This window comes from Semicossyphus pulcher, unplaced genomic scaffold (assembly GCF_022749685.1).
Source record: "Semicossyphus pulcher isolate SPU_LCO1_2020_fin unplaced genomic scaffold, fSemPul1.0.p SCAF_12, whole genome shotgun sequence".
Lineage (NCBI taxonomy): Eukaryota > Metazoa > Chordata > Actinopteri > Labriformes > Labridae > Semicossyphus > Semicossyphus pulcher.
Window position 1 is genome coordinate 22,176,021 of NW_027211626.1, and position 16,640 is coordinate 22,192,660.

Here is a 16,640-nt window from a genome sequence, read left to right on the forward strand (position 1 = left end):
CACCAGAAGCTCACTCTCACTCTCTCGTGCGAGAACACGCCCACCCTGCCGAGCTAACACCGACAGCATCACGGTTACCTTTGCGCTAGCATGCTAACCGCCAGTTAGCTTGTCCTACCCAGTTTGAGGCACCTACCTGTCCAACAGAAAGGCCAGCTCTGCATCGCTCTTTCGCCATGTTCGCCGGTCTGAATGGGGCCCAGTTGCTAATCTTAACCTCTCCCACAGTCACCTATACACCGTGATTGGCTCAGGGAAGCACAACAATGGAAAAGAAAATGTCTTGTGAAAAGCAAAACAACAGAATAGATGCAGAGGGAAGGGTCTCACAAGGGTCTGCACACACACTCACAAACACACATGTATAGAGGCCCATAAGTGATGATTTATGTTGTATTATATTTGTAAAAGTATATATTTTATTTTTCTAGGCCCACATCTGCAGACTCAGACACACACACACTCACACAGACGTCATTGTTTGTTATTAGAACACAAGTAAACCAACAGATGCACCTACATGAAGCACAGCCAATGCTAACAAGGACATTTCCTGTCTTTGTAACATGGCAGCTGATTACTTCTCCACAGCAGCCACAAACGCACAGCGGATGTTTATTTTATGACACATTTCATATTTCTCAACTACAGTTCAGAAAACTGTTGTGGCTGTAGAAACATAACCACAGGTTTAGTATAGCAGCTAAATGGCTAGCAGTGTCCAGCCCTCACAAAAAACAAGACAGTTGGTGATTGTGGCTGTTTTATTACCAGGGTGCAGGTAAAATATTTCATGGCAAATAAACGTCCATAAATCTGCTTGGAAAAAAGATGCTCCTTATAACTGCTAAACTTTCTTTTGAATCACCATGTTTTAAAGTTTGGTTCAAAGTAATCTAGCTAGCTCACAGCTAACTCACTGACTCTGTGGTAACATTTAACCTCCTTGTTTACATTTCCCAAAGCATTATGGGACCTGTAGGCATTAAATTGACTGTAAAACAGCCCTAATTACAGTCCTACTTGGAACTCACCTCATCCCTGCTTGAGTTTGACCCAGGTCTGATGACGGACTGTCAGATTGCCTGTGCATGTTAGCCTATAACGCAGTTAGCTAGGCTAGCATGTTAGCCTGACAGCATCAATAAAAGCATCAGTTTATGCTAGCGTTATTAGCATGTAGCCACAGCTAGTCATATTGTGTCTCTGAGGCATGTGGTCTTTATGTGTGTGAGTGTGTAAGTGTGTGCATGGCTGTTTCTATATGAAGAGAGGTGTGCGTCTGCGTGTGTGAGTGTGTGTGTGTGTGTTTTCTAAAGCTCTGTGCCTTGGTTCTGTCCCTCTGCTGTCCAGGGGATCCAGGTAACTCCTGTCCACCTGTCTGTGCAAAGCCTCTTCATTGTGTGTGTGTGTGTTTGTATCACACTCCTCTTGGCATTGCCTCACACTGTCCACAGCCCGCGGGTCATTTTTCAAGCCATATTTTTTAATATGTAACGTTAGCATTTGGTTGCTCAGTCTCAGTGTTTCCATTGAAAGAAGCTCTGATAAACCCATCACACACATGACCATAGAATGTACACACTCCATGAAACCATAGACTGTATATAAAATTGATGTAGCCATTGTGACGTCACTCATTGGTTTGTTGACTACAGCTTTGAAGCCTCCAGTTTGGTATTTTTTGTCGTCACCATCTTTTTTTATTTAGAGCCAGAAGTCACAATATGACAGTGAGAGGAGGGAGCTGGTTTTCAAGGTACATCCATAACTCACGTTATCTGTGATGTTATTTGGGATGTAAATTTTAGCTAGCAAAAAAATCAGGCTTAAACAAAATGTTCTCACTGAAAAAAAGGAAGAGCCGACTTCTCATAAAGTCTTATCCTAAATCCAAATGCTCAAGACATTCAGGTCGTGGATAGTAGAACTAAAAGGGAGGGATTGATATTTGTTTTACATCTGAAGGGATTCGTGTATTTTTTTAACCTTCTATGGCGCAATCTGTCTCTGCTATCTAAAGGGCACATCATGGATGTACATCGGCGAGTTCATAACACAAGTCTTTGCTTGTCACTCACACGGGGAAGCACAGCAGCTCTCATAAGGAAAAAGCACTGTGTATGGTGATACAATTAAATAACAGTGTTTTCGGGACTGTGAGACGGCAAGCTGGTAAGAAGTGCCGGAAGACGCCGGGCTGCCTGCTTCACCTCAGGGAGATTCCTGCTCCAGCCACACACGGGCCAAAAACAGCCACCAAGCTCTCCATCCTGTGCGCTCATTCTGACGCACGCCCTCTCTAATACAATCCATGCTTCAACATGTACAGTGACCTGTGTGTGTTCTGCGTGTGCAGTGGCACAGTGGAAAGACAGAGGTTAAATATGCTGGTCCGAGTCTGGTTTATGTAAGATGAATGACTGAAATCTGCCGTGTAAATAGCAACACGCCTGCCTTCAGGCGCACCGGGCTCTTAAAGGGAATGACGGCTGACACTCTGATTGGTTTGATTCATGTTATGCAGAAAACACAGCTATGAATAATCCAGGGACTTAACCCAACCTCTTTGCACCTTGCGCCTCAGTTTGCACCCAGATTGTGCGCCGTGTAGCTAGCAAAAGTGCGCAAGACACGCCCTAAATCAGTTAGTGCCATGTGCTTTAGACTGTGAGCCTTCCGCCGTCTAAATAGGGCCCGGGCTGTTACTTCTTCTGTCGTGTTATTTCTAATTAATCTAATTATTAGTACAACTAATGATGCTATTACTGTTGCAGTACTTCTAAATCATCTGCTTACTAGTACCATACTATAACTGCTGTTTGGTGTAGTAATACTACCACTATCTCTAATAGTACCTACATTTTTGCAACTACAGATCTTACTACATTTACCACTATGATTGTATCTAAAGGTTTGGGTTACAAAGTATACATTTGGTTTCACACAGCACTTAAACAGCCTCCTGACTAACATCCTGTGTTTGATATCTTGGCTTTCCTACTCAATCACAGGACAGAAAGACAGGATTAGGCAAAGCCCTATTTGGGCATAACGTTGCCGAGTTCTGTTGGTGCATAAAGCTAACCAAACTGTGGCACAATAATTACAGATTCACATGAATTTCACACGTGCAAAAACACTCGCGATTAAAGCTGCAGGCAGCACTGAACAGGCCTCGCCGCTTTGTGCACGTTGGGCTGTCGCAGCCGCTGGATTTACTGTAGTCAACACAAACTAAAATGATGTGTTTAACAGTAGACAAAGGAGTAAAATGTGCCCAATAGAGGGTGCCAGTGAACATGCAGTAATCATACAGTATGTTGCTGCAGATGAAGTGTAGATCACACTGTTTACTCCATGTAACGCTATGGCAACAGAAAGAAACGATAATCGTAGCGATTAAAATACGGTCCTTGCATCACTTGGAACACTCGTTGCTACAACTCCTGCTGCCAGGTGTGTTTTCCATACGGGCAATACCCAAATGTACCCCTGGGGATCAATAAGGGTTATCTTATCTTAAACTTATATTTGTGTTATTGTAATATCACTGCTAGTTTAGCTTAAGCTACTTAGTGTATCATGAGGCAGGTGAGAGGCTGAGGTCATAGGTTAAGTTGTAAAGTACTCAGTCTACCATGTCAGTACAAATAGGACCACTAATATTACAACTTGAATCCATAGGAAGAAGCAGCATCAGCCTGCTGCAAGAAGAAACCATCTGTCTGCCTCTACAGTCTCATGTCTGTCCCGCCTGTCTGTCTAAATCACAGTGCTGTTTGACCTGCCTGTCTCACCTACTGCTCCTCCACTCGTCTGTCTCTTATATGATTGACAGATTTTGACTGATTGATTAATTAATAGATTGATTGATCCTCCAGACCTCCAGTGAGTCGAGCAGCGCCGCAGCCGGAGAAACTCCAGAAGAACAACGTCTCCAAGAAAAAGAGACTGGTGGAGGTATGCACGTCTCTCTACCTGTCTGTCTCCCTGTCCGTCTCTCTGTCTGCCGTCCTGTTAATCTGTCTCTTCTGTCTCCTCGCTGTGTAGGACCTGGTTTTGGATCATGTGTTTGGTTTCCGGGGCTTCGATTGTCGTAACAACCTGCACTACCTCAACGACGGCTCCGACATCGTCTACCACACTGCCGCCACCGCCATCGTCCACAGTCTCACCACCGGTAACCACAAGCTAGCAGTTGCAACATCTTTCTATATGGACAAGATTTCATGAGGAGTGACGCTGAACTGAAAACACTTTAACAATGTGTTGGGGTCTCGGGTAGTAAAGAACCCTCAGAGAATCGACTGATGGGACCTCTCTACAGAGTTGCTGCAGTCGGATGAGGGTGATGTGTTCATGTGTGTTCTCTCGCTGCAGGAACTCAGAGTTTCTACCTGGAACACACTGATGACATCCTTTCTTTGACCGTCAACCAGCACCCAAAATACAAAAATATCATCGCCACTGGACAGATCGGTACACTGAGCGTGTGTGTGTGGGTGTGTGTGTTGTGTCTGCATGGCAGTATGTTTCTCTACTAACTCGTCTGTACTAGCTTAAATGAGTCCTGCTTTTCTCTCCTCTGCTTCGTGTTTAACCTGCTCGCTTTTTTTGTACTGTAGAGCAGAATCAGACTGATAACACTAACATGGAGCTTTGTGTTCAGTAGATGTAAAGTAAATGTAAGACAGGCTAAGGGACTGTAAGAAAATTATTAGGTGGGGGCTATCAGTAAAAAAAAGGGAAGGGTTGTCTTGCTTGAATGGACTCATAGAGGGTCTTCTGATTTTTTCTCATAATCACTCTGGATTTATATTCCATTTCAGCTTTCCCTTCTGAGATTTATTGAATAAAAACAGTAGCTAGCTTAACTTTTATGGGCACCATTGGTAATACAGGTAGGGACCGTGTTTATCTTATCAAAATATAAAGCACACTGGGTTGGGTTTAGGTTTTATTTAGCTAATTATGGGATTAAACCTCCCTGCCCACCCATAGACTGCAATTAGGAGTAGTTGTAGCCTCCAGGTCTTCTAATTGAAACCCTTAAGCCTGCATTAGTTCTAATGTCCTGCAGGGGCGACTCTGCTGGTGATTCTATACTAGGCTACGAGAAAAAGAGCCTCCTTCTAAGTTGATTTTTCACCTTAGTTAACATTTTTCTAACCGGTTTATGGTTTCAATTGCTAGTTTTAAGTCTTCTTCAATATAGCATGATGTTTATTTTGTTATTTAGCTTTCCATTTATGGTTAAAAATACATGATAAAGGAGGGTCTTTTTTTAGACCAAAAGACACCCCGAGGAGCCGTCTGTTTCAGGAAATGCATTTTGTGTATCGCAATTTTTTTTCTACCCCCAATTTGCATCCCAGTTGAAATCACAGTATGATTGAATAACAGATGCACCTTGCTAACAAAGCTAGCCCTAGCATTAGTTAGTAACTTAGTTTTTGCTAACCCCTCACTCCTCTCAAATATGCTCACTTTCAGCTCCTGACAACTAGAGTGTGATTGCCTAAATGCCAAACTTCCACGAACCAATGGATGACATCATGGTGGCTACATCTACTGTTAAAATGCAGTCAACGTCACCACCCCAATCATTTTCATACAATCCCTAAAAGTCTACAGTCATCCTAGTTACGTCTAGTTAGCCTGATCTAAGCAGCAAGAATCAGCCATTAATATCTCTCTCTACCGTCATGGCTGACGTTAGCGTGTTTGAAACCAGTCACTCAAGGTCTTTATCTGTTTTGTTGTGTTTTTTTATGTGTGTGTTTTGGCTGGCCTCATTTGTCACCATCGCTCTCACAACACCTCAGGTGACGTCAGTGAACTCTCAGGTAAAAACCAAACCGCACCGCCTCTCCCATCCCACCAAGACAGACACCCTGACACCCAGAGACAGCCGGCCAGTCCATCAGGACTTTTAGCAGAAACTCAAGAGGGGATCATCTTTGGATCAAAAAATTAGTTTTCATCTGTAATGCGAGTAACGGCTAAATTCACATCATTTGAATCGGATGAATGACTGGAACAAATAAATTAACTTTAAGCCACCAGTATGATCTTAAAACTGTGAACCTCTTCAGTCCTTTGTGCTGATGTTGTTCTGGTTCTCGGGGTGTTTGTAGGCTGCACTGGTCCCTCTAACTGCTCTGTTTCTGTCCAACATCTTTTAGTGACTTCATTCCTCACCTTTGAGACACACCCAAAACAAATGTTTATCCTCTCTCCTCATGATCACTATGTAGGCACCACTCCTTCCATTCACGTGTGGGACGCGATGAGTAAACAGACTCTGTCCATCCTTCGCTGTCCTCACACTAAAGGCGTCGGCTACGTTAACTTCAGCGCCACGGGGAAGCTGCTGATGTCTGTCGGGGTGGAACCTGAACACACCATCACTGTGTGGCGCTGGCAGGAAGGTCAGACCAACATCTGATCAATAAACACAAACATTAGAACAACTAAGCCAATCACCGATTATTTTAGGGGCTTAAAGGCCACACTTCAAGAAATGTTAGCATAGCTGGCTAAACTAACCAATGCCTACAAGAAGACTTAAATCTGCCACCCTCTTACAGCTAGACATTTAACACATTATAAGATTTTTCAAAGACTGGGTATCTTGCTGGGTCAATATTTACAAGACAGCAACTAGATTCCTGTTGAGATTATTTCCCTTCCTGCTCCTGGTGGAAATGTACAAGAATAAAATTGAGTGGTTGGTGTTACCTTTGGTGATTGGGACCGCAATGTTTGCTGGGTTAGCATCAATAGCTAGCAGAGAGTTAGATATGCAGTTTGGTCCCTCAACAGCAAACTTTCAACAGTTCAGCTGAGCAAACTGCCTCCGGGCTAACAGCAGGTAAGTGTCAAACTATGCTAACATTCAGTAAGGACACGTTGACAGCAGCCCTCAATGCAGTCCACTCCATATTTAGTGTCTACCCGGTTTGCTGCTTCCTGTTGGGTGCTGGAGAGCACTCCTATCGATTGTTTACAATGTTTACGTCCTTGAACTTCATTGTTTGTATGAGAGAAGAAGACTAAAAACTATGATAATAATAATAAACATTTGTAATTTTATCAACACTTACACCACCTCACACAAATAGTGACATGAGCCACCTCAAATCCTGTAAAACTCTTTTTCTGATATTAGAAGATTAGAAAACACCAATAACTTATAACATACATCAATAACTGCCAAAAAATATAGATATAAAATATGTCTGGTCTGTTGTTCCTTTTTTGAAGTTACAAAAAGCACGAGGTTAAATAAAGATACTAAAGACGTAATGTGAGACGTGTGAAATGATGTCAGATAGTGCACAGAGTATTAAAGTAACAGTGGTCAATGCAGGATCCAAGGTGTGCAGTAAAGCCGGACATCCGGACCGGATCTTTGTGGTGGAGTTTCGTCCGGACTCGGACTCCCAGTTCGTGTCGGTGGGAATCAAGCATGTGAAGTTCTGGACGCTGGCCGGCGGCGCTCTGATGTATAAGAAGGGCGTGGTCGGAACGTTGGAGGACGGCAGGATGCAGACGATGCTGTCTGTCGCCTTCGGTGCTGTGAGTTCACTTACTGTTTGATCTTTTATATAAAACCTGATATCTGCTCGCATCAAATGTTTTTTTCTAAGTGTTTAATTTATTGTAGTACTGTTTTTTTTTTATAAATGCACCATTTAAAATTCTGTACGATTAGATGAGTTTGTGCAGCCCTTCTTTCTATCGTTACAATACAAATATTAAGAATAGATGAGATTAGCATCTCTACAGCCTTTTAATTCCTAAACATGTTTGCAGAATAACTTGACGTTCACCGGAGCCATTAACGGGGACGTGTACGTGTGGCGGGATCACTACCTGCTGAGGGTGGTGGCGAAGGCTCACACGGGACCGGTCTTCACCATGTACACCACGCTGAGAGACGGTCTCATCGTCACCGGCGGCAAGGAGAGGCCGTGAGTAACGCACCAAAAGATTAGTACAAATAAGGGGACTGTCATTTCAGTTCATGGAAAATATGTTTATTAAAGGTTTCATTCATTCATTTATTATTTATGTACTGTAGTATACTGTATAAATATTTATATTGTACATGATGTATGTGTCAGGACTAAGGAGGGCGGTGCGGTGAAGCTCTGGGATCAGGAGATGAAACGTTGTCGAGCCTTCCAGCTGGAGACGGGGCGGCAGGTGGAGTGTGTTCGATCCGTCTGCAGAGGAAAGGTGAGAACTTTTAGATTTTTGATCTTCATCCCTCAATCATTGTCGTATTGTTCTCCGTCCTCATCAGCCCAAACCCTCTCCCTTCCTCAGGGTAAAATCCTGGTGGGGACGAAGGACGGGGAGATCCTCGAGGTCGGGGAGAAGAACGCAGCGTCCAACCTGCTGCTGGACAGTCACGCTCGGGGAGGTATCTGGGGTCTGACAGCTCATCCTGCTAAAGAGCTCTGCATCACCGCCAGCGACGACTCAACCATCAGACTGTGGGACCTCACCGACAAGGTACACACACAATGACACAAACGGCAATAAGGTGTATTATTTATGATGCACTAATTGGTGATCCAAATCCTGCATTAGGCAAAGGTGAAGCAATCATTTCTCCTTTTCTATTGCTGTAGAAACTGTTGAACAAGGTGTGTGTCGGCCACGCAGCCCGCTGTGTGAGCTACAGCGCAGACGGAGAGATGCTGGCAGTGGGGATGAAAAACGGGGAGTTCCTCCTCCTCCTCGCCAACTCACTGAAGATGTGGGCGAAGAAACGGGACCGCAGTGTCGCCATCCAGGACATCAGGTAGGAGAGAGAGGAGGGGGTGAAAAAGAAAAGACACAGCAATCAAAGATACAACAGAAGCTATGAAGTTCACAAATAAACCAATAAGAACAACCAGAGAGATGACGACTTGTGTTAAGGAACATGAACTGAAGAGGAAAGAAGGAAAACAAAAAAGGAGTGAAAGAGGAAGAGAAATGAGTGGCATAAAGATTTTGGATGATACTGGATTTAACTTATGTGTGTATGTTTTTGTTTGTGTGTGCAGGTTCAGTCCGGACCGGCGGCTGTTGGCAGTCGGTTCTGCAGAGAACACGGTGGATGTTTACGATGTCAGCGGAGGACCAGGCCTAAACCGGCTCGTTTACTGCAGTGACATCCCTGCTTTCATCCTGCAGCTCGACTTCTCTGCTGACAGCTGTTATATACAGGTATGCACATATACATCTATAAACACGGCTGACAGCTGTTATATACAGGTATACGTCTATAAACACGGCTGACAGCTGTTATATACAGGTATACGTCTATAAACACGGCTGACAGCTGTTATATACAGGTATACATCTATAAACACTGCTGACAGCTGTTATATACAGTTATACATCGATAAACACTGCTGACAGCTGTTATATACAGGTATACATCTATAAACACTGCTGACAGCTGTTATATACAGGTATACATCGATAAACACGGCTGACAGCTGTTATATACAGGTATACATCTATAAACACTGCTGACAGCTGTTATATACAGGTATACATCTATAAACACTGCTGACAGCTGTTATATACAGTTATACATCGATAAACACTGCTGACAGCTGTTATATACAGGTATACATCTATAAACACTGCTGACAGCTGTTATATACAGGTATACATCGATAAACACGGCTGACAGCTGTTATATACAGGTATACATCTATAAACACTGCTGACAGCTGTTATATACAGGTATACATCTATAAACACTGCTGACAGCTGTTATATACAGTTATACATCGATAAACACTGCTGACAGCTGTTATATACAGGTATACATCTATAAACACTGCTGACAGCTGTTATATACAGGTATACATCGATAAACACGGCTGACAGCTGTTATATACAGTTATACATCGATAAACACTGCTGACAGCTGTTATATACAGGTATACATCTATAAACACTGCTGACAGCTGTTATATACAGGTATACATCTATAAACACTGCTGACAGCTGTTATATACAGGTATACATCTATAAACACTGCTGACAGCTGTTATATACAGGTATACGTCTATAAACACTGCTGACAGCTGTTATATACAGTTATACATCGATAAACACTGCTGACAGCTGTTATATACAGGTATACACATATACATCTATAAACACGGCTGACAGCTGTTATATACAGGTATACATCTATAAACACTGCTGACAGCTGTTATATACAGGTATACATCTATAAACACTGCTGACAGCTGTTATATACAGGTATACATCAATAAACACTGCTGACAGCTGTTATATACAGTTATACATCGATAAACACTGCTGACAGCTGTTATATACAGGTATACATCTATAAACACGGCTGACAGCTGTTATATACAGGTATACATCGATAAACACTGCTGACAGCTGTTATATACAGGTATACGTCTATAAACACTGCTGACAGCTGTTATATACAGGTATACATCAATAAACACTGCTGACAGCTGTTATATACACAAATACATCTATAAACACGGCTGACAGCTGTTATATACAGGTATACATCTATAAACACGGCTGACAGCTGTTATATACAGGTATACATCGATAAACACGGCTGACAGCTGTTATATACAGGTATACATCTATAAACACAGCTGACAGCTGTTATATACAGGTATACATCTATAAACACTGCTGACAGCTGTTATATACAGTTATACATCGATAAACACTGCTGACAGCTGTTATATACAGTTATACATCGATAAACACTGCTGACAGCTGTTATATACAGGTATACATCTATAAACACGGCTGACAGCTGTTATATACAGGTATACATCGATAAACACTGCTGACAGCTGTTATATACAGGTATACGTCTATAAACACTGCTGACAGCTGTTATATACAGGTATACGTCTATAAACACTGCTGACAGCTGTTATATACAGGTATACATCTGTAAACACTGCTGACAGCTGTTATATACAGGTATACACATATACATCTATAAACACTGCTGACAGCTGTTATATACAGGTATACGTCTATAAACACTGCTGACAGCTGTTATATACAGGTATGCACATATACATCTATAAACACGGCTGACAGCTGTTATATACAGGTATACGTCTATAAACACTGCTGACAGCTGTTATATACAGGTATACATCTATAAACACTGCTGACAGCTGTTATATACAGGTATACATCTGTAAACACTGCTGACAGCTGTTATATACAGGTATACACATATACATCTATAAACACTGCTGACAGCTGTTATATACAGGTATACATCTATAAACACTGCTGACAGCTGTTATATACAGGTATACATCTATAAACACTGCTGACAGCTGTTATATACAGGTATACATCTGTAAACACTGCTGACAGCTGTTATATACAGGTATACACATATACATCTATAAACACGGCTGACAGCTGTTATATACAGGTATACATCTATAAACACTGCTGACAGCTGTTATATACAGGTATACATCTGTAAACACTGCTGACAGCTGTTATATACAGGTATACACATATACATCTATAAACACGGCTGACAGCTGTTATATACAGGTATACATCGATAAACACGGCTGACAGCTGTTATATACAGGTATACATCGATAAACACGGCTGACAGCTGTTATATACAGGTATACATCTATAAACACGGCTGACAGCTGTTATATACAGGTATACATCTATAAACACGGCTGACAGCTGTTATATACAGGTATACATCGATAAACACTGCTGACAGCTGTTATATACAGGTATACATCTATAAACACGGCTGACAGCTGTTATATACAGGTATACATCTATAAACACAGCTGACAGCTGTTATATACAGGTATACATCTATAAACACGGCTGACAGCTGTTATATACAGGTATACATCTATAAACACGGCTGACAGCTGTTATATACAGGTATACATCTATAAACACGGCTGACAGCTGTTATATACAGGTATACATCTATAAACACGGCTGACAGCTGTTATATACAGGTATACATCTATAAACACTGCTGACAGCTGTTATATACAGGTATACATCTGTAAACACTGCTGACAGCTGTTATATACAGGTATACACAAATACATCTATAAACACGGCTGACAGCTGTTATATACAGGTATACATCTATAAACACGGCTGACAGCTGTTATATACAGGTATACATCGATAAACACTGCTGACAGCTGTTATATACAGGTATACATCTGTAAACACTGCTGACAGCTGTTATATACAGGTATACACAAATACATCTATAAACACGGCTGACAGCTGTTATATACAGGTATACATCTATAAACACGGCTGACAGCTGTTATATACAGGTATACATCTGTAAACACTGCTGACAGCTGTTATATACAGGTATACACAAATACATCTATAAACACGGCTGACAGCTGTTATATACAGGTATACATCTATAAACACGGCTGACAGCTGTTATATACAGGTATACATCTGTAAACACTGCTGACAGCTGTTATATACAGGTATACACAAATACATCTATAAACACGGCTGACAGCTGTTATATACAGGTATACATCTATAAACACGGCTGACAGCTGTTATATACAGGTATACATCTATAAACACTGCTGACAGCTGTTATATTCAGGTATACATCTATAAACACAGCTGACAGCTGTTATATACAGGTATACATCGATAAACACTGCTGACAGCTGTTATATACAGGTATACATCTATAAACACGGCTGACAGCTGTTATATACAGGTATACATCTATAAACACAGCTGACAGCTGTTATATACAGGTATACATCTATAAACACTGCTGACAGCTGTTATATACAGGTATACATCTATAAACACTGCTGACAGCTGTTATATACAGGTATACATCTATAAACACGGCTGACAGCTGTTATATACAGGTATACATCGATAAACACTGCTGACAGCTGTTATATACAGGTATACATCTATAAACACGGCTGACAGCTGTTATATACAGGTATACATCTATAAACACAGCTGACAGCTGTTATATACAGGTATACATCTATAAACACTGCTGACAGCTGTTATATACAGGTATACATCTGTAAACACTGCTGACAGCTGTTATATACAGGTATACATCTATAAACACGGCTGACAGCTGTTATATACAGGTATACATCTATAAACACTGCTGACAGCTGTTATATACAGGTATACATCTATAAACACTGCTGACAGCTGTTATATACAGGTATACATCTATAAACACGGCTGACAGCTGTTATATACAGGTATACATCTATAAACACTGCTGACAGCTGTTATATACAGGTATACATCTATAAACACGGCTGACAGCTGTTATATACAGGTATACATCTATAAACACGGCTGACAGCTGTTATATACAGGTATACATCTATAAACACGGCTGACAGCTGTTATATACAGGTATACATCTATAAACACTGCTGACAGCTGTTATATACAGGTATACATCTATAAACACTGCTGACAGCTGTTATATACAGATAAACACATATACATCTATAAACACAGTTGAGAACTGTTTTATATATACAGTATAAACATACACATACTGCTGACTGCTGTTATATACAGGTATACATCTATAAACACTGCTGACAGCTGTTATATACAGGTATACATCTATAAACACTGCTGACAGCTGTTATATACAGGTATACATCTATAAACACGGCTGACAGCTGTTATATACAGGTATACATCTATAAACACGGCTGACAGCTGTTATATACAGGTATACATCTATAAACACGGCTGACAGCTGTTATATACAGGTATACATCTATAAACACGGCTGACAGCTGTTATATACAGGTATACATCTATAAACACGGCTGACAGCTGTTATATACAGGTATACATCTATAAACACTGCTGACAGCTGTTATATACAGGTATACATCTATAAACACTGCTGACAGCTGTTATATACAGGTATACATCTGTAAACACTGCTGACAGCTGTTATATACAGGTATACACAAATACATCTATAAACACGGCTGACAGCTGTTATATACAGGTATACATCTATAAACACGGCTGACAGCTGTTATATACAGGTATACATCGATAAACACGGCTGACAGCTGTTATATACAGGTATACATCTATAAACACAGCTGACAGCTGTTATATACAGGTATACATCGATAAACACTGCTGACAGCTGTTATATACAGGTATACATCTATAAACACGGCTGACAGCTGTTATATACAGGTATACATCTATAAACACAGCTGACAGCTGTTATATACAGGTATACATCTATAAACACTGCTGACAGCTGTTATATACAGGTATACATCTATAAACACTGCTGACAGCTGTTATATACAGGTATACATCTATAAACACGGCTGACAGCTGTTATATACAGGTATACATCTATAAACACGGCTGACAGCTGTTATATACAGGTATACATCTATAAACACTGCTGACAGCTGTTATATACAGATAAACACATATACATCTATAAACACAGTTGAGAACTGTTTTATATATACAGTATAAACATACACATACTGCTGACTGCTGTTATATACCAACATATTCACATATAAGAATTGTGCTCACAGTTCTTGTACACACACATATTGTACAGTTTACACATAATAACATACTATATACATACTACTGACAAAGTTGTACAAAGGTATATGCATATGCATATTTCTTTCATATACAGGTAAAAACACACATATGTATATATATATATATACATACGCATAAACATACTGCACATGTATACATTCAAACACACATTACACACATATATATTCCCTATGTTCGAGCAGGTGTCCACAGGAACTTATAAGCGGCAGGTGTTTGAGGTTCCTTCAGGGAAGTTGATAAGTGACCAGACCATCATCGACAGAATAACCTGGGCAACCTGGACCAGGTAACACACACACACACACACACACACACACACACACACACACACACAATTGAAGTGAGCTTAAAAAAGGTAAAAACCCTAAAACCTATGAGTCAAAGAAAAAAATCAACTGTACAATCCCCGCTGTGTAAAAGTAAAACATTCTAAATTAACTTAAATGTGTCGTAGTCACCTGACAGAGTCACACATTTAAAACTTCAATTACATATCAAATATAAAATGAGTTCAGCTGTTTTTAAACCACACTTCCTGTCCCTCAGCATCCTGGGAGATGAAGTTCTGGGGATTTGGCCCCGAAATGCGGACAAAGCTGAAGTCAACTGTTCATGTGTGTCTCACGCCGGCATGAACATCGTCACCGGTGACGACTTCGGATTGATCAAACTGTTTGACTTTCCCTGCACAGAGAAGTTTGTGAGTTCTAATCACTATGTTGGATTATAAAAAATGAACAAAAAAAACACTAAAATAATAACAAAAGCATTTTGGGTTGTTTACTGAGGAAGGATTGTTTTTTGTGTCTTCAGGCCAAACACAAGCGCTACCTCGGCCACTCAGTTCACGTGACCAACATCCGCTTCTCCCACGAAGACAAATACGTGATCAGCACAGGAGGAGACGACTGCAGGTGAACTGATCGATAACCTTTACCACCTTAACACAGTTACATCTGAACAGCAGTTTGAACGACATGAATAGTGCTATTTAGAGAGAGATTCATCCTCTCACATTTCTACTCAAACTATTATAACTTATTATAAAATTAATTTGTTTCATTGTTCAGATCACTTCCTGTATTACTTTGCCACCTTGTCTCCTGTGATCTTCCACTTCCTGCCTTGTGTGTTTCCAGCTTGTTGGATTGTGTGCCTTGCCCTTATTGTTTTCACCTGCCATTGATTGTCTCACCTGTGTTTGATTAGCCTCACCTCCTAAGTTTATTTAGTCTCTTTGCTCCCCTGTGTCATTGTTAGTTTGTCATTTGTCATATGTTGTTTGTTGTCATCGTGAAACATCATCATTATCAGTGTGACCTTTGGATATCCTGTTTCCTCGTGGCTAAAACCTGGACTGTTCTCACTAACCCTTTGTTTTTTGCCTTTTTGTTAATTAAACTTATTTTGTAGTCTACATCTGGGTCCGCTCCCTTTTTGTGCTTTTGTGAACTGTGACAACATTAATATTTTTGTGCCTTTTTCATTCAAAGTCTACATCTTATAAGCCTTAAAATATTTTGAGAAAAAGAGCTTTCTTCTTAAAGGGCCAGTTCACCAATTTCTAACCTCAGTCCTATCATGCTATTATGGTAGAGAAAAATTCAATTTCACTCTCTGCCTTTGGAGGACACTATCGGCCCTGGAAAACCTCCACCAGACTATGTAAAACACATCATCTGGCGGAGGCCAGGGAGCTCGCTAAACTACACTTCCTCAATAGGACGTATGCCTCCGATGTCTGCGGTGTTTTATTGAATAAAACACATACCATAATATGTAATCATTTGTTCCGTGAGGTGCCTTAACACGCTGCCTGCTCTCCTGTTTTCCCTCACAGACATCCAAATTTATAACTGAGTCTCGTCTCACTCAAAATCATCAGGTTTGAAATGTAGACTGTAGACCCGAAGATTTTTCAGACAATCCACCGGTATATTCTCGTC

At 40.8% G+C, this 16,640-nt stretch overlaps 1 protein-coding gene across 4 annotated transcripts in view; it reads left to right on the forward strand.

The window, feature by feature from the left end:
* LOC138588446 (echinoderm microtubule-associated protein-like 6) overlaps positions 1-16,640 on the forward strand; it is a 90,774-nt gene that overhangs the window by 71,257 nt on the left and 2,877 nt on the right. For 2 of the 4 annotated variants that reach the window (XM_069658575.1, XM_069658577.1), the window contains 14 exons: positions 3,885-3,963; positions 4,054-4,183; positions 4,384-4,482; positions 5,829-5,849; positions 6,261-6,434; positions 7,376-7,584; positions 7,822-7,979; positions 8,133-8,247; positions 8,338-8,526; positions 8,646-8,818; positions 9,066-9,228; positions 14,877-14,980; positions 15,241-15,394; positions 15,508-15,608. In XM_069658575.1, the coding sequence (XP_069514676.1) occupies positions 3,885-3,963; positions 4,054-4,183; positions 4,384-4,482; positions 5,829-5,849; positions 6,261-6,434; positions 7,376-7,584; positions 7,822-7,979; positions 8,133-8,247; positions 8,338-8,526; positions 8,646-8,818; positions 9,066-9,228; positions 14,877-14,980; positions 15,241-15,394; positions 15,508-15,608 (1,869 nt within the window). Of the gene's footprint in view, positions 1-1,353; positions 1,363-3,884; positions 3,964-4,053; positions 4,184-4,383; positions 4,483-5,828; positions 5,850-6,260; positions 6,435-7,375; positions 7,585-7,821; positions 7,980-8,132; positions 8,248-8,337; positions 8,527-8,645; positions 8,819-9,065; positions 9,229-14,876; positions 14,981-15,240; positions 15,395-15,507; positions 15,609-16,640 lie in introns of all 4 variants that reach the window. The other 2 variants (XM_069658576.1, XM_069658578.1) reach the window with 2 other exon arrangements.